The sequence below is a fragment of the Notolepis coatsorum genome (genome assembly GCF_963971535.1).
Source record: "Notolepis coatsorum genome assembly, chromosome: 4".
In the NCBI taxonomy this organism is placed as follows: Eukaryota; Metazoa; Chordata; class Actinopteri; order Aulopiformes; family Paralepididae; genus Notolepis; species Notolepis coatsorum.
Genome location: NC_140168.1, coordinates 85,807,243 through 85,832,849, shown reverse-complemented (window position 1 = coordinate 85,832,849; position 25,607 = coordinate 85,807,243). Strand labels below are relative to the sequence as shown.

Genomic DNA, 25,607 nt, shown 5'->3' with positions numbered 1-25,607 from the left:
CAATCGATTAAAATATTTAACTTGATTAACCGCATGATTGTCCATAGTTAACTCGCGATTAATCGCAAATTAATCGCATTTTTTTAAATAATTGTTTTTACCTTAAATGGATCTTTTTCAAGTTCCAAGTTTTAATACTCTTATCAACATGCGAGTCAACAAATGCTTGCTTTATGCAGCCATTTAACACAAAAGGATGACCCTCATGCATTGCAAATTTGCATCAAATTCAAAACAGAGTGATGCACAAAATAACTTAAAGGCCAACCTTCATGTTGTATTTTTGTTCAATAAACAATGTGGACTAGGCCAACGGTGACTTTCATGAAGAAGGGAAAAAATATTATTGAAATTGACCCAGTTTTAGCGTTTTTATCAAACATTTTGTCTGCCCAACACAATCACCACGCACGTGGATATTTTAATCAATGGTTCATAACGTGCGTGTGTAATCGAAATGATATCGTCACAAGAGGTGCAGGGCACCAGGGGGCTCACCAGGGGGCGCTGAGAGTCACACACAGCTAGTGGCAGGCACTGAGAGCCTTGCTACTACTAGCCGAATGAAAATGTATCTGTTTCACCTAACAACACTATTGCTCCGTGATCATAGCCATCCATCTCTAAAGCTAACCACTATTTGTAAAAGCCACAACCACGTTACCATATTTGTAATAATGTAAATCATTGTGTCGTTGTACATATTGTGTACACCGTTATAAGCTAACATAGCTTAGCTTGGTAGCTATTGTGCTAACAACATATCCCAACGGTTGGTTCTCTCCTCTCTGTACACCCCCGTCCCCACCGGTACCCTGCCGGGGAGCCCATGGACGCGACAACGGCGGCAGCCGTAGGGTGCTCGAGCCCGCCGTAACGCTAGTGGTACACGATAGCTATGAGCTAACTAACGCTACGGCCGCCGCTGTTGTCGCGTCCACAAGCTCCCCGGCAGGACACCCGGGAGGACGGGGGCACACAAAGAGGAGAGAACCACCCCAAATCGAGCACTCATGCCGGCCGACAAGCCGGACACCGCGGTTGTTGTTAGCACAACAGTAGCCCACTGTGATGCACCGAGTGGGCCACCATTGATCAACATGCAGCGACGTGTAGCTTGCATGATGCGTGTGCAGTGCTTTGCCACACAGGTCTGAGAAGAGGACCTGCACATGATTTTACTCGTTCCCCAAACTCCTCTACATGCCCCGATCTCAAATGGTTCACGACAGTAGACATAATGCTAACGTTAGCCAGCGCCATATATCGAGTAGTACTATGACCCGGACGAGCATAAGGCATACGTTTCCTGAAGTGACGTCACGGCCGTGCTAGCGTCTGATAAGCTTTTAGATTCGGCTCATTAATATGCACCTGTAGTGACGTCGGCGTTTGATAAGCTTTTTTGATTTGCGCGTGCATGTTATTCGTGCGTGGACCTTTTTAACTCTTTCGGAGTGGCATTTCCGGTGTCAAAATAAATAATGAAATTATATACCAATGATGTAAACTACCCATAATTGATCAGTAGGGTTTAACCTGGATGTTGGGCTTTAAAAGAAAATAATAATTTAAAACAATGAATAAAGTGTGCATGAAATAATAGGGGAAAGAAAACGTTAGGAACTTGTTACATTCACCCACACAAAGGCTGAGTAATCACACCCCCCTCTCTCTCTCTCACACACACACACACTCTCCCAGCTCTCTTTCTCTCTTGCCCCTTCCTCATCTCTCTCACCCCCTTCTCTCTCTATATATCTCACACACACAGGGCCGCCTGGGAGAAATGCGAGGCCCTGTGCGAGATTTAACGCGAAGCCCCCCCCCCCCCCCCCCCCCAAAGGTAAAAAAAAAAAAAAAAAAAAAATATATATATTTATATATACAGTCAACATATTCTTAAATAATAGCGCTGCCCGAGGCGGGGCATGATACAGTCAACATATAGCAAAAGAGAGAGCGAGAGAGAGCTCCCGTTCTACAGTCAATATACAGTGTACAGAGAGAGAGAGAACATGTGTTTGTCATGTGTGTGTGTGTTAGAGAGAGACTAGAGCATGTATGACAGATTCAAAAGGACAAAGATCAAAGAGAGAGAGAGAGAGAGAGAGAGAGAGACACATTGGAAAGAAATTGAAATGCTATTTGGCCCTAAACAGAGAGTACACAGTGGCAGAATACCTGAGCACTGTGACTGAAGATCCTTGAGCACAGCCTAGCCATCGAGAAAGGCCGCCATAGGCAGACTGTGTGTGTTAGAAAGAGAGAGAGAGAGAGAGAGAGAGAGAACATGTGTGTTTGTCATGTGTGTGTGTGTTAGAGACTAGAGCATGTATGACAGATTCAAAAGGACAAAGATCAACACTTAAATCCAACAAGAAGAGCAGGGTATACCAGAGAAACCAAAGCAAGGAGCCAATGGCCGACATCAGCTAAATAGGCTAGCCAGGTACTCTGTGACACCAGGCCACACACAGCTTTGGCCAATGGCCCAACGCTACACAAGCTACACAAGCTACACAAGCTACACAAGCTACACCATTCACACACAGCACATGTCGTATCTCCAAATGTTGTGAAGTAGCATATGTTTTGCCTGGAAAAAAACATTGTTATTAACAAAACATTCGGGAGGGGAAGGAAGTAAGAGTGGGGTAATGTCATGACATTTTCATTAATCTTAGTTACCTGCACGAGGGCGCAGGGCGAAAGGCCGCGCAACACAGGTCTCCACGTTGACGAAAGGCCTCAGCGCGCCTCCCTCCACCTTCGCTCCCCACCCCTCCCTCCTGGTATAGTACGGGGGGCCACGGCTCCGGCCGAGGAGACTGGGTGTGGGGAGGACGTGGTGGGCCGACAGCCAGCCAGCCAGCCCACACATGGCGTCTGGCTAACAGTTAGCTCAATCAGGCACGTGGCTCTATGTAGCTGCATACAGCCAGGTGCTCTCACCACCAGCACCAGGCACACACCGTTAGCGTTAGCTACTAGTAGTATTAGCTACAGTAGTTGACCAGTTTGGCTCCAGAGAGAGAAAGACAGATCCACGGCGGGTATATAATAATATGTTGACTCACGGTCACTCACCATAACGCAGTATCAACGTCACGTGGAAGGAGACTTTCTTGGCCCCACGGTGTAATTTCTTCTTCTTCTTCTTCGAGTACTTTCCGGCAGACTGGACACCTTTCGGCGTATTGCTTCTTTTGAAAAGACATCCACTCGCCTCGCCTCGCTCCTCTGGATAGGTTAGCCGTTAGCTAAGCTAGCTACTAGCCGGCGACAGCATCATGGCGACTTGGCCCACGGTGTAATTCTTCTTCTTCTTCTTCTTCGAGTACTTTCCGGCAGACTGGACACCTTTCGGCATATTGCTGCCTAACAGATTTATCTGCTCACAAGTTCTCTTCTCCTTCTTTTGAAAAGACATCCACTCGCCTCGCTCCTCTGAATAGCGCTGAATTATCTACCTCGTGTGTCTTCTTCTTCTATTTGGTATTACGGCGGTCGGCGGACGGGCCGGAAACACTATCCTAAAATCTGTAGAGCAGCAAATCCGCAGAAACCGGAAAACTGCAGTCTGCAGAGCCAGGAAGTCAGACACATTCTACAAACGTGTCTAATGTGAAATATATAAGCATATAAGCAAAACTAGATTTTAGGTCTGTGATGAAAAAGGGCCTCGCGGGAAGGGGGGCCTCGCAAAAAAATAAAAAAAAAATAAAAAAAAATAATAAAAAATAATAAAAAAAATAAATAAAAAATATTTTTATTTTATTTTATTTTTTATTTATTTTTTGCGAGGCCCCCCTTCCCGCGAGGCCCTGTGCGACCACACTGCTCGCACACCCCCTGAGGCGGCCCTGCACACACACACTTCAGAAACAAACATAGTATCAATGAGAGCATCAACAATACACCTGAGTGAAGTCTAGTAAAAAAAAAAAAAAAAAAAAAGTAAAATCGTGAGTTAAAAAAATAGTGGCGTTAATAGAATCTGGCGATAACGCGTTAATACCGCGTTAACTTTGACAGCCTTATAGTAATGCCGCAACAATTACCAATGTGTTTTACACAAATGGCTTAATAAAGGAATCTGAAATTGAATCTATTGAGTGGCATAAATGCAGTTCATGCTTTTGTTTCCGTTTCAAACAACACTATAGAAAAAACATGCTAATTTTCTTTTCAGAGGGAGTTCCGCTGTTTTCTATTGTTGCAGTAACTGTTTGTCACACCATATTCCTGCCTGTCTACTCTCTCCCTCTCCCTCTCTCTCTCTCTCTCGCTCTCTAATTGCAGAGGCGGAGTCAGGTGTGTGTGAGCTCTGGGAGCAGCTGATGGACGTCTGTGTGCCGATTGCTGCACCTACTCAGATGTCCTCATGCTGTCAGATCGTAGCTTAGTATTACCCGGTCAGTCACAGTTCTTTGCTCGTTTATAGTTAGTAGTATTCCGTATCCTTGTCTCGTGTCTTACCCGCAGTCCCTCATCTGGCTCCCCGTGCCGTCTCTACTCCTGGCTCCCGTGCATGACCTCCACCTGCCTGACTATATTCTCCCTGCCTACGCCCCGGACCGTATGAGGATCGAGGTCACGTGTATGACCCCCTCGCCTGGCTGACTGCTCCGCTCCTTGCCCACGCCCCCGAACCACTTGAGTATCTGATCACGTATACGACCCCCCCACCTGGCTGACTACCCCGCTCCTTCTCATAACCCTTGGACAGTATGAACATCCCTGTGGCTTATTACCGACCACTGCGTGAACAAGCTGAACAGTCGTATAATAAAGTACCCGTCTTTTGGGTTATACCAAGTTCTGTCTGCATCTCTGTGTTTGCATATTGGGCTCCACTAGCTCAGTCGTGACAGTGTTTACCAAAAGATGTTTTATTTTTGGTATAAATTACTGTCAGAAAGTAAAATGTTAACTATGTTATATTTTGGGGCAAACATGGCAATTTACATGAGCAGGGGGAATGAAAGAGTTTTTAAGGATCTGATGAAAGCGAAACTTACAGTACTATCTGCTAATGAGGGACTTCTGGGAGTCTGGGCTTATTGGTGCTCTCTGTAGAGTTGTGTACTTAAAAGGGCTCTCTGTAGAGTTGTGTACTTAAAGGGGCTCTCTGTAGAGTTGTGTACTTAAAAGGGCTCTCTGTAGAGTTGTGTACTAAAAGAGGCTCTCTGTAGAGTTGTGTACTTAAAGGGGCTCTCTGTAGAGTTGTGTACTTAAAGGGGCTCTCTGTAGAGTTGTGTACTTAAAGTGCTCTCTGTAGAGTTGTGTACTTAAAGGGGCTCTCTGTAGAGTTGTGTACTTAAAGGGGCTCTCTGTAGAGTTGTGTACTTAAAGGGGCTCTCTCTGTAGAGGTATAGGTTTATAGATGTGCTCTCTGTAGAAGTGTAGGTTTATAGATGTGTTCTCTCTGTAGAGGTGTAGGTTTATAGATGTGTTCTCTCTGTAGAGGTGTAGGTTTATAGATGTGTTCTCTCTGTAGAGGTGTAGGTTTATAGATGTGTTCTCTCTGTAGAGGTGTAGGTTTATAGATGTGTTCTCTCTGTAGAGGTGTAGGTTTATAGATGTGTTCTCTCTGTAGAGGTGTAGGTTTATAGATGTGTTCTCTCTTTAGAGGTGTAGGTTTATAGATGTGTTCTCTCTGTAGAGGTGTAGGTTTATAGTGACGACATCAAACTTATTACAAGCAAAAATGGACTTCACATATTTCACTTAAACATAAACAGCTTGAAACCGAAATTGGCTGAAATCAGACATTTGTTTCTAAACGGTAAGGCAAATATATTATGTTTCACAGAAACAAAACTTGACTCATCTGTTCAGGATCCAGAGATAGAAATCGAGGACTATTCAATCATCAGGAGGGATAGGAACCAGTATGGAGGTGGTGTCTGTGTGTATATACACAAAGATACCAAATTCAGCAACCGTACTGACCTTAACCATGACGAGATTGAAACTGTATGGATTGAAATCTTATTTGAAAGGGCAAAATCAGTACTAATAGGCACAATCTATAGACCACCAGAACAGACTGGTTTTTATGATACTCTGGATGTGTGCTTAGCTGGAGCTGAGGATGCGGAAAAAATTCTTATTGGGGATTGGAACACGGATATGCAACAAAAAAATGCACCCGTCTTCAAATCCTTCAATAGGTTTTGTGATCTGCACGGCCTCAGCCAACTAATCACCCAACCCACAAGGATATGTGAATCAACTCAGACTACCATTGACCTCATACTGACCTCTGACAAGTCCAAGATCTCCAGTAAAGGGGTTATAGCATGCGGGTTAAGTGATCATTACATGATATTCTGTACCCGCAAAAAGCTAAAACTAAAGGCTGGCTGTCACAAAACAGTCACATCTAGAGACCTCAAAACCTACTCTAGCGAGGCCTTTAACCTTGAACTGGAGAGTCTGGACTGGTCAGATGAACTCAATGGTACACTGGTTGAAGAAACTTGGCTTGGCTTCAAAACCAAATTTTCATCAATACTAAACAAAATGGCCCCCCTAAGAACCACCAGGGTAAAAAATCGCGCTGAGCCATGGATGCACACTGAAATACTGACCGCTATGAAAGCCAGAGACAAAAAATGCTCTGAGTTTCGTAAAAGTCAGTCAAAGCTTACCAAAAGCACGAGCAGTGAACTCCAAGACCACGTGACTGAACTCAAACTAGAAAGAAACAGACTAAGAAATGACGTAAACTCCATGATCAAAACTGCAAAAAAAAATTTCATCAATGACAAAACCGAGGAAAACAAAAATAAACCACGTGAACTTTGGAAATTACTCAACAATCAACTAGGCTGCAGTAAAAAACTCAAAACCAGGTTCTCAAACATAAACATAAAGACGGACAACACGCTCATCACAGACAAGCTGGATGTAGCCAATTACTTAAACACTTTCTTCACAAACATAGCCACAACACTGGTAAACAAACTACCCTCCCACTCAGGGCAGTATGGGGTAGAACACATAGTAGCATACTACATGAACCTAGGCGTCCACAAAGACGACTTCAAACTGGAAATAGTAACTACAGATGAGGTACTCAAAAAACTGAGCGCCCTCCAACCAAACAAGGCCACTGGCCATGACAACATCCCCTCCAAATTCCTCAGAGACTCAGCAGCAGCCATCACCCCAGTCATCACACACATAATAAACCTCTCCATAAAACAGGGACACGTCCCCAAGGACTTCAAAATTGCGAGAGTAACACCCCTGCACAAAAAGGGCAGCAAATTAGACCCGGGTAACTACCGCCCTGTTTCTATCCTTACATCCATCTCGAAAGTCATGGAAAAAATAGTATACGAACAGATCGAAAAATACCTCGCGGAAAAAAATCTAATCTACGAATTCCAATCTGGCTTCAGAACATCCCACTCCACTGACACATGCCTTCTCTACTTGAACGACCACATCAAACAAGAGGTGGACGCGGGCAAATACTGCGGCATGGTCATGCTGGACCTACAAAAGGCCTTCGACACTGTCAATCACACCATTCTGATTGACAAGCTAAAAGCAATTGGTTTTGATAGTTTATCAGTGAGCTGGATACAATCCTACCTGGAGGGGAGGGAACAGATGGTGGAAGTAAACGGTACCCTATCCCCCCCCCTCACAGTGAGCTGTGGTGTTCCACAAGGAAGCATACTAGGACCGCTACTATTCCTAATTTATGCAAATGACATGTCGTCAGCTTGTGACTGCAACTTGTTCCTGTTTGCGGACGACTCAGCCCTGCTGGTCTCTGACAAGAACAAGTTACAGGTTGAAAAAGCCCTCAGCTCGGAACTAGGCAAAATCTGCATATGGCTCGCCGACAACAAACTATCATTACACATGGGCAAAACAGAGTCCATTCTCTTCGGTTCAAATAACAAACTCAGCAAGACTGACGACTTCTCGGTTACAGTGGGTGACAATATTGTCACAAGGAAAGATGAAATTACCTACCTGGGTTCCATCCTAGAGGCTAATCTTTCCTGTGACAAAATGGCATCCAATGTAATAAAAAAAGTCAACCAACGAACGCGATTCTTGTACCGGATCTCCTCTCTGGTAAACAAGAATACCCTGAAGACTCTAGCAGGAGCACTCATTCAAGGGTACTACGACTATGCTTGCACCTCATGGTACCAAAGCACCTCAAAGGCACTAAAAAACAAATTACAAACATCTCAAAACAAGCTAGTCAGACTACTACTTGACCTGACTCCTAGAACCCACCTCACCCCTGCCCACTTTGACAACCTAGGATGGCTTAGAGTAGACGACAGAGTACAGCAACTTGCAATGGGCCTGGTCTACAAGATACACTACGCGACCAAGGTACCCATGTACATGTCAAAATACTTCCCAAAGGTCAGTGAATACCACGATCACAACACCAGAGGGAGCTCCACAAATCATGTAAAACCCAGATTCGGCTCAAACAAGGGACTAAACACGTTTCGCAATTATGCCACATCAATGTGGAACGCCCTGCCTAAAGCTGTAAAGGAATGTGAATCACTACCCACCTTCAAAAACACTCTCAAAAAACACCTACGTGAGACTGCAATTCGAAACTGGCCCCTACAAATGTCCTAACCTAGTTGTACAGTAAATGACCAAGTAAGGCTTTGTCAACATTCCAATGTACAGTGTAAAATGTGTGTGTGTCCCCTACCCAACCCCCCCCCCCCCCCACCTCCAATGTACAGCCCTCACCCAACCCACCCAACCCCACCCCACCAACCTCCTCCAATGTACAGTTTCTACGCCAAATGTATATACACTCCTTTTCTGGACACTTTTGTATCACAAACAGTACTGTATTTGCAAATCTGATATGTCATAAATGTATAGATGTAGCAGTACTGTCTATCTGTATGTCATGTATGTCATATATGTTATGATGAATTGAAAATGGGGGACCCTGGTGGAAACAAGACGAAAGTCTTTCTCTGGTCTGCATCCCCTTAACAATTGTATGTATTGAGATGTACTGTACTGTACCCATTCTGCAATCTGTTAATAAACTTTTCAATCAATCAATCAATCAATAGATGTGCTCTCTGTAGAGTTGTGGGTTTATAGTGCTCCCTATAGATTTATCTTCCGTGCAAACTGTTTAACTGTGTATTTGAGTATAAGTCGTGCACAGTGAAGGCTTGTTAAAACTCTCATGTAGCCGCACATCCTTCAATGCTTCAATCCTTGCGAGTTAAATTCTGTGCGTTTGTATGTGTGTGAGAGCGCACGGATACACTCACGAGTGCATTTGTGTGCATGCGTGTGTGCCCATCCAACGTAGGAGCCATTTGATTTATTTACAGCGGTTGACCCATCATAAAGAAGCAAACCAATTACGCGCCAAGCACCAAACACAGAACTTCCAATCAAAACGTCCCAACAATGTATAGCGCTCCCATTGGGCAATATCGTTCAGCCAGGGACAAGACCAGGAAGTTTACCTAATTGCTCTGTATCTCTGTTTTTTTCTCTCTCCCATTCAACTATTCTTGGGGGAGCCACATATTTGACTCCAGCCAAACAGAGCAGGTTTTAATGGCATGTTTTGATTGGTTTCTCTCGTCCCTTGTACAGGATATGAAATCAATACACAGGGAATCAAAGCTCCACTTGAGAAGCCTAGGAACCAATCAATGAGATCCATTTAATGTGAAATGTCAAGTGACGCGTTGGAGCCACAATACTGCGCTGATGGCATCGAATGGATTTCTTGTAAATCAATCAGTCATGAGACACGCTGTGTTTTATGGTGACGCACACAACCCATCCCACACAAAGGTAAACAATACTGCTCTCAGGTATAATACTGTAGTGACCCTGGGATAATAACAATACTGTTCTCAGGTATATAATAACAATACTGTTCTCAGGTATATACTAATAATACTGTTCCCAGGTATATAATAACAATAATGTTCTCAGGTATATAATAACAATAATGTTCTCAGGTATATAATAACAATACTGTTCTCAGGTATGTAATAATTAGTGCTGTCAGGCGATTAAAAAAATTATCTAATTAATTACAGGATTTGTAATTAATTAATTAATCTAATTAATCACATTTTAATCGCATAACCATTTTAGGCCTGATATTCTATATTCTATAATCATATTTCAAATTGCATGTGTCCGGATGGCAGAATTCAGTACTGTATCTACAAAACCTTCTGTTTAATCATCTTCCATTTATTAATTAGCTTAGATTTTTCAGGTCTGGTCAATTTTAGCATGGTGTTATTCACAGTCAAAGATAAAAAAAGATTAATTGATATTCTCATTTGGTTCATTACAATTTACTCAAGCCTAGTAACAGACAGTATTTCTGACACTGGGAATACATTCCCTGAGATCAATAGATGTCCCTAGAATCAGATACCAAGAACATGCAAATGGATCATATTAAAAAAAAGTCTGTAAATGTGTATTATACGTTCTTATGGAATTAATTGAGATTTAAAAAAAAGTATAAAAAAAAAATCTTAATTTTTTTTTATTAATTTTGAGTTAATTTTCATAACGCGATAATTTGCTGTGTAATTAATTAATCTAATTAACGCAATAAACTGACAGCCATAATAATAATAATACTGTTCTCAGGTATATAATAACAATACTGTTCTCAGGTATATACTAACAATACTGTTCTCAGGTATATACTAACAATACTGTTCTCAGGTATATACTAACAATAATGTTCTCAGGTATATACTAACAATACTGTTCTCAGGTATATACTAACAATAATGTTCTCAGGTATATAATAACAATACTGTTCTCAGGTATATAATAACAATACTGTTCTCAGGTATATACTAACAATACTGTTCTCAGGTATATACTAACAATACTGTTCTCAGGTATATACTAACAATAATGTTCTCAGGTATATAATAACAATACTGTTCTCAGGTATATCAATACTATTGAAAGTATAGGTAGCGCAAAATAATTAGCGACTGATCAAAAAAAAATTGATCCACTTTTTCTCCTTATTTTCTATTTTTCTCCGATCCCAATTTCGCCTTGCCAATTCTCCCTTCAATTCTCCCCTCCCCTGTCTCGACTATGACTATGCCTCCCACTGTCCGGCTGCAATGTGGACCAAGCCTTGCATCACGTGTCTCCTCCGGTACACGAGGAGGCAGCTGTCGCATCTTTTCACCTGAACAGCGCAATCTCTCAGTGGCGAGGAGTAACGCGTGGGAGGCTCACGCTGCCCCCGTTGCTTCCTGATTCTGCTGTACAGGCGCACCAACCGACCTGTAGGAGTCGCTGTCCACAACGTCCAATCCCCACCCACCGGCTTTCCCACCCTCTAACACTGCCAATTGTGTTAGTATGAACGACCGGCCAAGCCGGTAGCAACGCAGAGAGCTGGGCTCGATACCAGCATATCCTGCGTTAGTGGCGAGCGCCTTGCCCACTGTGCCACTCAGCCGCCCTGCGACTGATCAAAATTAGATTTGATTAGATTCAAATGTATTGTCATTATACAGCACATTACATTAGTAAGTTATATATAAATCTGATGAATAAATATTATTATTATTAGCGCTGAGCGCAGCTGCCCAGGAGCGCACAGCTCCATGTGCATCCTCCCCAGGCCGCCTGCATCAGGCTGTTGCATGTTGCTAATAAACTCATTGATTTCTGTGGAATCTGTTAAACGTATCATTTGTGTGGGTTCAACTCGTGAACAGTAAGATGAGCAGTGGAATGTTTTTCCACTGGCTCTTATAATGTGCACACTAAGCAACATAAAAACATTTATAAAACCAACAATAAATAATAACAATAGATAACAAGAAAGTATATGGAATATAAATACAGTCTATTCCACTATAGGTATATCTGCGCAATTGAGTTTAGTTTTGCATTGTGTTTATGTAGTGCTTTTATTTTTTTCCGGAAATCACGATGCCTCGTTGACTATAAATGTAAAACATAATTGTTAATGATATGAATGATTGTCATATTTACTAGTATTATTATAATTATTTAATTCCGAGGATGTCTGTAGAATCGACGTGAATGCACCTACCAATGATTTCTCCCAAATGAATCCCTTAACCTCTTAAGAACACGGGCGCACACGTCTGTCCTATCCATTACTGCCTTTCCTCGTTCGTAGATACAAATGAATCTCAATGCCAAAATCATCATCCCGAGAAGTTCGTAAGTGGAGTTACAAAGACAAAAAGCAAATTTCTCGTAAGTCTGTTCGATCATGAGGACCATTGTTCTGTTTCTTTCGCAGACAATGTGAAAATACATACGTTTTGGTGTTGCCTTCATATTTCGACCAATATATCTCTGCAATTTATGCCCCCCCCCCCCCCCCCCCCCCCCCCTACTTCAAACCATAGCTTCAAACACATCAAATCCTCGTCATTGTCATCATCACTGTCCCAGCATTCTGGCTCTGAGTCGTTTTCATTGATATTATCTGGATCATCCTCAACATTAATAACAGGTTCCAATGCTTGTTATTAAACCACTCCTCATGTCTTTTTGCCATTTTATTATAAAACAATATATAGAGAAACGATAGGAATTTTACATTTGTCCTCCTAGCCGACGTGACTATTTCTAGCATTTCCATTGACTATAGGCTAAAAGCCCACGGACAGATCCATATATGCAGAGGATTATATACTTGCCCACTGTATAGGGAGGTGTAGTCTGACGTCACTGGTTGTTCCACCCGTATAGGGATTTATCATTGGGATAATGGATTATCGGCTATTGTAACAATTCTGCCACATGGAAATGGAAAAGCTTTCCATTTTTGCACAAAATTAGTTCCCTTCTATCACTAACATTATTGTTTAAGCATTTTTGGTTGAAATAAAATTTGGCGTTTTTTTTTTTATGACTAATTGCGAATATTTTCATGTTGAGCTATATATTGTGGATGAATAAGCACAGAAAGGTAGACCATGCAAATGTTATTGTTAATGCTTTATTTGTTTTAAACTAGACGATTTAGAAATGGGCAATGGGGAAATACGTTGCGTTGGACAGAGGGTGGAACACGAAAAACGGCAATGACGTAACCACTACACCTCCCTATTGTTATAGTGTATATAATTGTATAATTGACCACATCTGCCCAGTTGCACAGCCCTGGCCTATTCCTATTCCTACTTTATTTGTACTTAAGATTGTACTATATCTATCTATTGAGCTATATTTAACTTAGTTTATATCACACATCATTTTATTCAACCTCTTATACAGTCGTACAGCCCTGGCCTATATTTTATTTCATAAAAATATTATTATATTGTGCTTAACTTAGCTCATATTTCATTTTACTTTACTCAACCACTTTATTGTATTATCTGTCTGTTAATGTCTGTCCACTAATGTCGCACCAGTAGCGTCCAAAGCAAATGTCTTGTATGTGTAAAGTATACTTGGCAATAAAGACCTTTCTGATTCTGATTCTCATTCTGATTAGATGCAGCCTGCATTCGGCCTGCATTTGATCGAGATATGTCAAGATTTCCATACTTCTGCTCACTGCTTGTGGGGGCGACGGATCGACACTTTTCAGGGAGAGAAGAGAATCTCTCTGTAGAGGTGTAGGTTTATAGATGTGTTCTCTCTGTAGAGGTGTAGGTTTATAGATGTGCTCTCTGTAGAGGTGTAGGTTTATAGATGTGCTCTCTGTAGAGGTGTAGGTTTATAGATGTGCTCTCTCTGTAGAGGTGTAGGTTTATAGATGTGTTCTCTCTGTAGAGGTGTAGGTTTATAGATGTGCTCTCTCTGTAGAGGTGTAGGTTTATAGATGTGCTCTCTCTGTAGAGGTGTAGGTTTATAGATGTGCTCTCTCTCTGTAGAGGTGTAGGTTTATAGATGTGCTCTCTCTGTAGAGATGTAGGTTTATAGATGTGCTCTCTGTAGAGGTGTAGGTTTATAGATGTGCTCTCTCTGTAGAGGTGTAGGTTTATAGATGTGCTCTCTGTAGAGGTGTAGGTTTATAGATGTGCTCTCTGTAGAGGTGTAGGTTTATAGATGTGTTCTCTCTGTAGAGGTGTAGGTTTATAGATGTGCTCTCTCTGTAGAGGTGCAGGTTTATAGATGTGTTCTCTCTGTAGAGGTGTAGGTTTATAGATGTGCTCTCTCTGTAGAGGTGTAGGTTTATGGGTCTCTCTCTGTAGAGGTGTAGGTTTATAGATGTGTTCTCTCTGTAGAGATGTAGGTTTATAGATGTGCTCTCTGTAGAGGTGTAGGTTTATAGATGTGCTCTCTCTGTAGAGGTGTAGGTTTATAGATGTGCTCTCTCTGTAGAGGTGTAGGTTTATAGATGTGTTCTCTCTGTAGAGGTGTAGGTTTATAGATGTGTTCTCTCTGTAGAGGTGTAGGTTTATAGATGTGTTCTCTCTGTAGAGGTGTAGGTTTATAGATGTGTTCTCTCTGTAGAGGTGTAGGTTTATAGATGTGTTCTCTCTGTAGAGGTGTAGGTTTATAGATGTGTTCTCTCTGTAGAGGTGTAGGTTTATAGATGTGCTCTCTCTGTAGAGGTGTAGGTTTATAGATGTGTTCTCTCTGTAGAGGTGTAGGTTTATAGATCTGCTCTCTGTAGAGGTGTAGGTTTATAGATGTGCTCTCTCTGTAGAGGTGTAGGTTTATAGATGTGTTCTCTCTGTAGAGGTGTAGGTTTATAGATGTGTTCTCTCTGTAGAGGTGTAGGTTTATAGATGTGCTCTCTCTGTAGAGGTGTAGGTTTATAGATGTGCTCTCTGTAGAGGTGTAGGTTTATAGATGTGTGCTCTCTGTAGAGGTGTAGGTTTATAGATGTGCTCTCTGTAGAGGTGTAGGTTTATAGATGTGTTCTCTCTGTAGAGGTGTAGGTTTATAGATGTGCTCTCTCTGTAGAGGTGTAGGTTTATAGATGTGCTCTCTCTGTAGAGGTGTAGGTTTATAGATGTGCTCTCTGTAGAGGTGTAGGTTTATGGGTCTCTCTCTGTAGAGGTGTAGGTTCTCTTTTCAGGGAGAGAAGAGAAGGTTAACCCTTTCACTGCCACACGACAGCCGGTTCTATTTCATTATGGCTGCCGCTCAGCGTCATTCTGCACGCACTTCACTTCGTGCACGAGCACTGAATAAAAAATTCCACAATGTACCTTTACATCCCAACATTCGTCTGGCCACACCCCTATCCGCTTACCTTCATAAGCAGGTGTGTGGTCACCTACTCGCCTCCTTCTTCACTTTCACCACAAGGAAGTGCCTTCGGTAGATCCCACACTTGACGAGGTTGTTAGTAGAAGAAAGTTGGAAAACAAAAGAACGGGAAGATACGTTGACATCATATCTTTATTTTCTCTCTCACTATTTTTGAGAAAATATGGCGATATTGTCTTCGTCACTGGAGTGTCTGGAAGATGATGATCATTTTGACCTCCATCGGCTTTTTCTTATTAGGGGCTCGCGCCGCTGATGTACTCCCCGACTGCAGTCCTCCTTGCTGCGGCTGGATGGGTTTGGCCCTCCGGTCATACAGATGGACTGTAGGAAGCACCGACTGTTGTGAGAAATCGGTTTGCTTCCGGGTGGGGTGAGTATTGTTTTGCTTGCTTGCTCTGGTTGTCTGTTATGCTATGTGGGTTAGCTGACAATTTTACGAACGCCGATTCCGGGCTGGGGTCCTCTGCTCGGCTTCTTAAGCGGCGGATGGAGGATCTTGGTCTGACGCCCATGATGGTCAATCTAGTGGGCCGCGACCAAGACCTGGGAAAAACCCGGGATTCTCTGGACGAGCGGATGCTTCTCTGTCCCATGCAGGCCACATCTTTCACATAAAAGTGGAAGTACACCCTAACGAGGAAATGTGGGCATAGGATCTTCTTTATCGGGAGTTCCATGCTCAAAGTCGGCTGCAGCCCGGATGGGAATTGTGCTGGCTCCGCTGTATGTCTGATAAATCACAGTTGAAAACTGTGTTTGACATTCTTTTTCTCTTCCCTCTTGGGATGGGGAGGGACTTGGACAGCGGCCTGTCTGAAGTGTGGCTTGTTATGTCGTTGTGTACAGTTCAGGGGATAGCTGCTTAGCTGGCATGCTAGTTTGTGGCCTACTGTGTTAGCCAGTCAGCTGTTAGCTGCGGCGCTAGCTCGCTGTGTTTACCAGGCTAGTAAACGTTAGCTTGTTGCTATCAGTCGGACGGCTGTTAGCTTAATGCTACACTGTTGAAACGATACTGTGACTATAACATGCCTTGAAACACTCTGACTACGACATCATCTTTGACAGAGGATGTTAGTCGACCCTACACCCGGTTGCCAGTGCCAGCGAGGACTTCGTCAACATGGAGAACGGCGGCTGGGTGGCGTTGCGGATATACCCTCGTCACCGGCGCAGGAGATGCTGGGTTCAACTGGGTGTCCCGTTAACCAGTGTTGCGGTTCTTTCGGCCTGCGTTCTGGGTGAAGGTAGGAGTCCTCCGGACTTTAAACACTTCTTCTTTTCTTCCCTTCTAAATGTTTTGTAATAACGATGTTTACAAAACATGTGTTGCTGCAATACATTGAGGATACGACGCGTGTTGTGTGTGAATTGTCTTGTCACTGGTATAGCTTCTCTCTGTAGTAAATTGGCGTTGTTTTTTACGTGTGTAAAAATGAACTGAGTTGGTTGTGATGAGAACATGTGTGTTCATGTAACGTTGTACTTGTACCGTGGGTGAACTCACAACTAAGAGGGTTAATTAAACCTGTAAAGCTATGCTTAGTGACATGCGATTGAGGAATGAATCTTTTTCTCATCCTGTGATGACAATGAACAGTATGTTCACACATTAACAGAGGTGCCTGTTCGCCATGGTCGTATCAAGGGTAAGATAAGAGGGGTGACCCCCCGGTTCCCTGGGGCTTCCCCCCCTCCTCTCAGACATGTTTGGTTACAATATATTGTGTCACTGTGTTTGTGGGGATACGATGTAACCCTCAGCTTAATTGCTGGGGTTGTGCTTTCCGCTTGAGAAACTATTTTTTCCTAAAGAAAAGGTTGTTTGGTCACTTATCATGTGTGCTTAGCAAGGCCTGTGGCCAATACATAATCGAGGGCTTCTGTCTTCTCTCGTTATGAAAAACGTCGTTCCTCTGTAGTAGGAGTGTACTGTGCCATTTTTTGTTGTGATGAAGGGTTGTGTGTGTCTTTGTGATCTACAACTGGGTTAGGTTTGGCCCACAGAAGCACATGTGTAAGTCTGGATCGGGGCTCTTAAGGGGGCCCTCTCTGTTCTGTGTTTTTCCTTAGTAAAACTCAGGTAGCAGGTTATCACATGAGCTATGTGAGGCTGTTCGATGCTTCATGTAGCAGGCTATGACTGTGTCATGCTCTACTTGTCATTACATCGTATCATGGGTGAGGGGTCGTAAAGGGGTGAACTGGTAATCCTTCCCTCCCCTTTTTCTGATTGGTCAGGGGTTAAAACCTCCTGTCCTTCAAGGTTCCTGTCACGTTGCTGTTCGGCACGTTACAGGGTAAGAGGGGGGGGGGGGGGTTTCCTGGTCCCACGCCCTGGAAGATTGGGCGTGTGCACCGCCGAAATTCCCCCGCCATAGAGTACGTCACTGAGCGCGTCTCTAGTGGTAAGACTTTCGTGGGTTGTTCAGGTCCATGTTATGGATCTGTTTCAGGGAGTTGTCAGAGCTCCTCCTCACGAAGCTCCTCCTCAGAGAGAAGTGCCTTCTGTGAGTTCGGACTCTCCTTCCCAGTGAGGGAGCCTCCTCAGAGTTCAGAGCCTCCTCCTCAGATTGTCAAGGTGAGTAGAACTTAAAAAAAAAAGAGTTCTGCTCTATTGTGTGTGTCTTCGATTCAATTCGATTATTGAGTGTGTATTGGTTCAGTGCCTCCTCCTCGGAGAGCCCTAACCCAAGTGTTACATAGCTCAATGTTGCAATATATTCTTTTCAATCTATACAGCTCGCGTGGGAAGTCTCTCTGGGGATTTCCGTCTCCTCCCTGTGGCGAGGGTGGCGGGATGTAAAAATGTAAAAAAAAATTACCCTCAGCTGCGTCACGTGGGATTCATGTCAGTCTGTGTTTCTTTCTTTTTTAAATAAAAAGAGGAAGGAACATGAAGCACGACGGCTCCGTGTCGTTCTCCCAGGCGACTTGGAAGAACAATGTCTGGTGTCTTACTAGACTATCCATTGATGTGTTTGGGTCTCGACACGTACATAGTGCTGGCTCGGGGTGTTTCTGTTAAGAATCACGCGGGGGCTAAGTGTGCCTTGGTTGCTCGTTATTAAAACAGCGTTTTTATAGGGCAACTGGGATGGAGTTTTGTCTCTTCCGAGCGCCAGTTTACTAGGTTGTCTCGATGAATTCTCGTTCATATCTGGGGGATGTTAACGGAATAGATCAGAACATAGGTAGAGGGGTCTCACGCCCTTGGGGTGGGCCACTGAGCGCGGTACAAATGGGACCGTCTGGGTGGCGCCCTCTTTTCATGTTTTAGATCGACACCAATACCTACCCCCTCTTCTGGAGTGGGCATGTCGACGTGGTTAGGCCACGGGACTGGTTCTGGTCGCGCTGGTCCAGGTGAGTTAACCCGTTGTCCGCCGGGGATGCAGATCTGCTGTTCTGGTACCCTGAGGGACTTGTGCTTTTTTCGGGGGGAAAAATGCCGGGTCGGGCCGGGTGTCACAGGGTTAGGCGTTATGGAGACCCTTTGTTGGGTACACGTTGTACCTGGCACTATCCTAAGGGACTGGTCTCCTTTCTTTCGCTCCTCTCTCACGCATGGCGAAGAGGGGGCTGTTGGGGTAGTCTTCTGGACCTCCTCTGGTAACCCTGTGTGCTTCCCGAGCCGCCGGGCCCGGTCCGAACTAATGTTTCGTTGAAACCGTAGGCCTGGGATAACCCTTTTTTGGAAACTGAAACACTTTTACTGCGGTATAGCCAGTGTATACCCGCAGGTGTGTTTTGGAGTTTTTTCTTGAGGGGTTATAGGAACAACCACCGTCTGTGTACCGAGAGGGTGGTTGATTCCCTGGTGTGTTGGAGCAGAGTCAACTCCCGGGTTACCCGGTTGAGTGTGCCCCTGCACATTCATGACGTCTGCGAATCGTCTCAGCCTTCTCTGCCTCGACTCCTCTGGGTGGTTTTTTTTGATGGAGGCTTCGTCATGGTGCTCAACAACGCCAGCATACGCCCCTTCCGCCGGGGAGGCTGTTTTCAGTTGACCCCTTTTGGCACCTGTCTTGTCCGCAGTGCTCCAGGCTCGGGTCTACAGCCTGCTGCCTGGTTTCCCCGGTGCGCTGCCTGCTTCCGTTGGTTAACCTTTTGAATGCTTTACGGCCATGCTGACTGCCTGTGTTGCAGGGTCAGTGTGCCGGCGGTGTACTAATGGGGGGAAAGGGCCCGCTCTTGGAGGGGCCCTGTCCGAATACGCTGGCGATGTGGGGGGCGGTGTCACTAAGGCCTGGTGGGGTCTTGATGCCTGGCGTCATTGACCTCTCCGGGCCCCCTTTTTCCAGGGGATCCAGTCCCTTCAGTGGGTCTGGGTCTTCCTTCGCGCTCCGTTGCTACGGCCTTGCCACGGGGTTGAGTTTGCTCTTGCCCCCGTGATTTTGGGGGCAGTAACAAGGGTTGTTCCTTCCGTTCGTTCCCTGGTGGCATGCGGGTTGTGCGTGTGCGTAGTCGTGGGGTCAAGCCACGGTCTGCTCACCCTGTGCGTTGAGTTGCTTGAGTTCCTCTTCGCACGGTCGGATCTGTCTCCCTCCCGTCCTCCAATAGAGAGGGTATCCCTCCATTAGGGAGGGTCGGGGGGCTCGGTCCTCCCCGGTCTGATGGTTGTGGGGGGCCTCAGCGGGGTACATTTGTCGAGCTTTGGCTCCCGCTCAGCTCCTCTTGTGCAGAATGACGCTGAGCGGCAGCCATAATGAAATAGAACGTAAGGTTATGTATATAACCAAGTTCTATGAATTATGGTGCCGCTCAGCGTCAGGACGCCGCTGCAGCCCTTGATCTCGCCTTGTGGTGAAAGTTTGGGAAGGAGGCGAGTAGGTGACCACACACCTGCTTATGAAGGTAAGCAGATAGGGGTGTGGCCAGACGAATGTTGGGATGTAAAGGTACATTGTGGAATTTTTTATTCAGTGCTCGTGCACTAAGTGAAGTGCGTGCAGAATGACGCTGAGCGTCACCATAATTCATAGAACTTGGTTATATACATAACCTTACGTTAACCCTTTCACTGCCACACGACAGAAGGTTAACCCTATCACCGACGGTCGTAAAGGGTTAACCTTCTGTCGTGTGGCAGTGAAAGGGTTAATGTTTTGCAAACACATCTAGTGTTGCGTGGGCGCGACACTTCAGAGCAGCGGTTCTCAAACTACGGGTTGCGACCCAAAGTGGGGTCATGGGTAGGTGACAGTGGGGTCACGCATTGGCAAGTAAAAAAAAATATTTTTTTTATGTTCTGGCAACATATTTTGGCTAAATATGCCTTGTTTTATAAATGTGTATTGATAACATACTGTAGTGCTGTAATTACATTTTCTAATAAATATGCATGATCAAGTTCAACAACATGTGCTTTTATTTTGATATTCCTTAATTCCACGTTGAAATTCCGCGATACATTAAGTGTGGGGTCGCCAAAGAAAATCCTAAATAAAATGGGGTTGTGGTATAAAAAAGTTTGAGAACCCCTGATGTAGAGGGTTAAGTACCACGAGTACTCACCACGCTGACTTTGAAAGCATAGAGGAGGTCAAAGGGCAGTGCGGCCAACAGGTCGATGATGAACCACGTGGTCATGTAGTGGATGCAGATCTGACGTGAGTCGAAGATCACCTGACCGGACTTGCTGACATACGTGGTGCGGAAGTTGAACACGATGTCTGGACAGACGGATGGACAGACGTACGGACAGACGGACAGACAGTTGGACAGGGAGGGAGGGAGGAGAGCCAGGAGTTAAAAAGGAGGGGTTATGTCAGTTTTAACACTTGCTATGTGAATGTCAAAAGCACATTGTGGATAATACCACATACCCCCCCCCCCGCCCACACACACACACACAATGTTAAATGTTTTGTCTTTGGTCAGATTTCGTACTTTTTTTTTGTTTAGTAACGTCTTAAATACTGTGAATTGCTCCAGTCATCCCCGTATCCCCCACTCAACTCCTACCCAACACAAATAAAAATGTAAACAAAGTGCACTACCAAGTCTGGCCTCTTTTTCCTAGAGGTTCCCTGTTTGACGGCATTACAGATTCTACCTTTAATTTAATTAGTTGAATTACAAGCTGGTTAGATATCTACCACCTGCCTCGATTACAATTGTCTAGTTGTATTGGTTCTATGCAGGGGTGTAAAGTACTTTGTTACAATACTTAAGTACTGTTTTTGAGGATTTGTACTTTACTCGAGTATTATTAGGTTTGTATACTTGTACTTTTACAAAAAAAAACATACTTTTTACTCCTTACATTTAAAATGCAGACCTACAAAGTACAAATCTCGCAGGTCCAACCATTTTAATTAGTATATTTGTTTCTCTGGCCGAACTAAAGTTAACGTTATTAATCCTGCGGCCGCACTTTATTTAAAAATAGCCAATCAAATCCCCATCAATGGAAGATTAACCCGCCCATACCCATGCTGATTGGTCCTTGTACACGACTAGAAAGCGGGGATCTTTGATTAAACACCTGCTATCAGAAGAATAATTTCATATCAAATGAAAACTTGGCCCACGATGGAATGAGTTTGAGACCCCTGGTCTATCCCTTGCAATAAAAAACAGTTTTTACTTTGACTTTTTAGTACTTAAGTACATTTAAAAGTAGAAACTTTTTTACTTTTACTCATACTGTCACCTAAGTATAATTTCTGGGTACTTTTTACACCCCTGGTTCTACGTTCCCTCGCCCTTGCAAACCAACCTATGATGAACAGGATCTCCACGGCGATGTCGACAGGGGTGCTCCACGTGACGTCGGCGTCTCCGATGAAGCACACGTTGTAGGGCACCGTCACGGCGACATAGAACGTCGCCAGCAGGATCAGCCAATCCCAGCCCGCCTTGAAGGTGCTGAAGTGAAGCAGGATGAACTTGGACTTCTTGGCGTCCGCTACCTTGTACTCCGGCATAGCAGGGGGGTCCCCGAACACGTTCTGCACGGCAGGGGACAGACAGAGACGTTGAGAGTTGGAATAAAGACAATGGCTGTGAGATGGAAACAACCTGACAAGCTTACGCTGATTAATTGGGCCCTAACATTCTTAGATGTAATTTATTTAGAGCTCTCCACAGCTCGGGTAATTGGAGTCAAGGAATCTAACATTAGCCTGTGGGCGTCGGCAGCTGAGAGAGTAAAGTCAATGATCTAGCAGCAGAGCGAGATCGAGATGGTTGGTCCTGAGAGGTCCTGGGGTGGGGGGTGGGTTTGGGGGAAGAAATGTCTTTTAGCATTATAATTTTATTATTATAATTGTATTTTTATATTATATTTTATTTTATTTCTATATATACTATATATACTAACACTTTGAGTGCCAGCCACGAGAAAACGTGTTATTTCATGCCATGCGTTGAGTGCCAACGACGAGAAATCTCGTTATTTAATCGCTATTTTTTTTTATTAGCGATTTCCATTCATTTTTCATCAATCTAGCCTCACGTTACCACTGGGACTCTCTCTGAGCTCAAACAGGGAAAATACCGCCCCCTATCGTCGCTCCGGATGGTATTGCACCCATTGGATTGGACTGAATGAAATGGATGCGAAAAAAATAATCCGGATTCCACATTTTACTTGTCAGGCGTGTAACCCGAGCCGATTGCATTCATTGCCGACCCTCAGAACAGTGTGGAATAATTGTTTTCAGTACCCAGCGTTGGCTCAATAAACGCGATCGATATTTGGAATGGCGATCAGGAATTTGAATAATCTTTTTGGAGAACATCTGATCTGAGGTAAGGAATCTATTTTACCAGTCTTGGGGTAATCAGAGTTTTTTTCACCTATATCTCAGCGTGTCCCATATGTGTGTGTGTGTGCTGATCAGGAAATGGATAATCGATTTTTCAGCCTGCTTCTCTAGCGTGCATAAGTACACATATACTATAGATAATCTAGCGTTTATTTGAAAACGATTCATAAATAGGCCGAAAAATGACAACGTGTTTTGTGTATTCCACTAAAGGGCGATTCCTGCAGAATCTATTTTTTTTCTGGAAGTTTCCAAAAACGAGCGTTTTTCAAAATGGTATAAAACGGAAATGTACCGATGAAAAAACAATCCGTTTCGACAATGTTGACTGCAAGCAAGTCATTGATAAGCGACGGGCGTATTAGACACATAGCCATAATTTAAGATATAGTTTATGCGTTCGCAAATGTGCTCGCCCTCTCATTGAATAGAGCGCTGGCACTCAAGCGCTAATTCTAGCGCCCCCTGCTAGCACTCAAAGTGTTAAGATATATATATAAATTATACATCTTTCCTATTCTTTCCTATTCTCCTTGTCTTGTGACCCCAATGTTATTGTTCTGGCTGTTGATTTGTTGTTAATATATTTTAATATATTTTATTATAATTTATTTGTCTTATTTAATTTATTTATTCCTTCAATTATTCTTTAAATTATTATTATTGTATTATGGTATGTGTTGTTATGTGAAATACATTTTTAAAAGATTATCTGATTTTTTTTGGAATAAAGACTTATAATTAGATTTAGTTATCACATAAATAATATGCACTTAATATGGGAAATGCGCTTTGCCGAAGACGTGCCGTGGAGCTGTGTCGTGCAACCGTCTATTCAAGTCACCGGCCGAGACGGAGGACTTCATTCGGAAAAGCAAGACGAACATCCCGGCTGAGAGGAACAGACCGCCCCTGGTGGAGCAAGCCTCGAGCGACGGAAATTGAGGGTCCGGAGCCTGGTGCTTGGGGCTGGCTCCACACGAGGCCTGCTAGCATGCCAACTATCCAAGCTAACGCCCCTGGAGCATGGGCTAGCTCCACACGAGGCCTGCTAGCATGCCAGCTATCCAAGCTAACGCCCCTGGAGCATGGGCTAGCTCCACACGAGGCCTGCTAGCATGCCAGCTATGCAAGCTAGCACTATTGTAAGCATTGCCGACCGCAGATTCTCAGTCCTCGGAACGGTAACACTCGGGATTTATCTATACGGTATTGTCTCAGATACGGGTATGAATATTGACTATTTGAAATGTAATTCAGACGACCTTTATTCTTAAAGTATCGCGTTTTTTTATCGTCTGCCACTCAAACTATGCATTGAACTGCGCTTAGATTGTTATGTATATTATCTTTGTCCAGCTCCGCCCGGGCGAAATTAATATCACAAGTTTCACTCAAACGCACTGTGTGTGTTGATGAACCGTTCAACCAAGGGGGGTGACCCCCTTGCGGCGAGCTATCTGCGGGTAGCAGGTCAAGACTCTCCTAGCTAACACTGCTGATACTACGTGTTTTAACATTCCTTCTTGTCCCAGCAGTGCGGCAGTGCTCATGGCCACCGCCGCTGCATTACCTCAACGATGGCAGCGCGGTATTGCTCAAGGTTTATCGCCGCAGTATTATTTCAACATGGGGTATGATGAGTACTTTCCTTATTTCAAGTTTAACTCGGACGATCTGTGTTTCAAGTATTTTTATCGTCTGCACACTGTAGGCCTACTTTGCACTGAACTCTATATAGATTTCTTCTCTCTGTTGAGCGAAATGGGTTCCCTTTTTCTAAATCGTTACAATATATAATTTCTGGTATGGTTAAGTTACGTAATGTGGTTGTGGTTGCTATGCCCCGGTCATAGTTGCCAACTGATGTTTGATCGACATCGGACAAGTTATTTGAAGGGGGGAAGAGGGAGGGGAGGGGGGGAGGAGGGGATTTTTGTTTTTCTTTTTTTGTGACTCGTTCTATTTTATGTTTGTTCTCAAGCTCAGGATCGGAACCCAACAGGACCTTAACGTGGGGATGTGTATGTTATAGTGCTCTACTTCAAACGAATTACATTCAGTCATACTGCAACCTGGTTGGACTATGGCTAATTTAAATATCTTGATCTGGAAATCAGGGGGTCTTAATTTTCCACATTAACGCACAAGTGTACTAACATGGATGAAAAAGCAGGAGGTGGACATTGCTTTACTGAGTGAAACGCATCTTTTAATGGCTGACAATGCAAGACTGGCAGTGCTCCTCTTCTTTTAGCACTAAGTCCCGTGGAGTAGCGATAGTAGCTAAGCGAAAGTTGAATATTCAACTATTAGACGTGTGGTCTGATGCAGATGGTCGAATTACTATTATGAGGGCCGACGTTCCACTCTACTGGTTAAAGTTGCTTACTCGTGAGTAGTACGTTCGTTGATAAAGAAAAATACTGTCCACAGCCGCTCCAGTGTAAAACAAAGATATCCAAATGGTTTATTTCTCTTCCACAGCGAAGTCTTTCTTTACAGAAGTGGTCCTAAAGCTATTTTCCTAAATATTCACGTTACTACTACAAGGTAAGAAAACTGTATTTTCCC

General features: G+C 43.9%; 1 protein-coding gene across 1 annotated transcript in view; it reads right to left on the bottom strand.

Annotated features, from left to right (window-relative positions):
* Positions 1-25,220, bottom strand: part of kcnh8 (potassium voltage-gated channel, subfamily H (eag-related), member 8) — a gene marked incomplete at both ends in the record, with an annotated part of 262,061 nt that extends 236,841 nt beyond the window's left edge. The window contains 3 exons of the mRNA XM_084312013.1: positions 20,776-20,933; positions 21,983-22,214; positions 25,194-25,220. Of these exons, the coding sequence (XP_084168139.1) occupies positions 20,776-20,933; positions 21,983-22,214; positions 25,194-25,220 (417 nt within the window). The remainder of the gene's footprint in view (positions 1-20,775; positions 20,934-21,982; positions 22,215-25,193) is intronic.
* Positions 25,221-25,607: the final 387 nt, after the last annotated feature.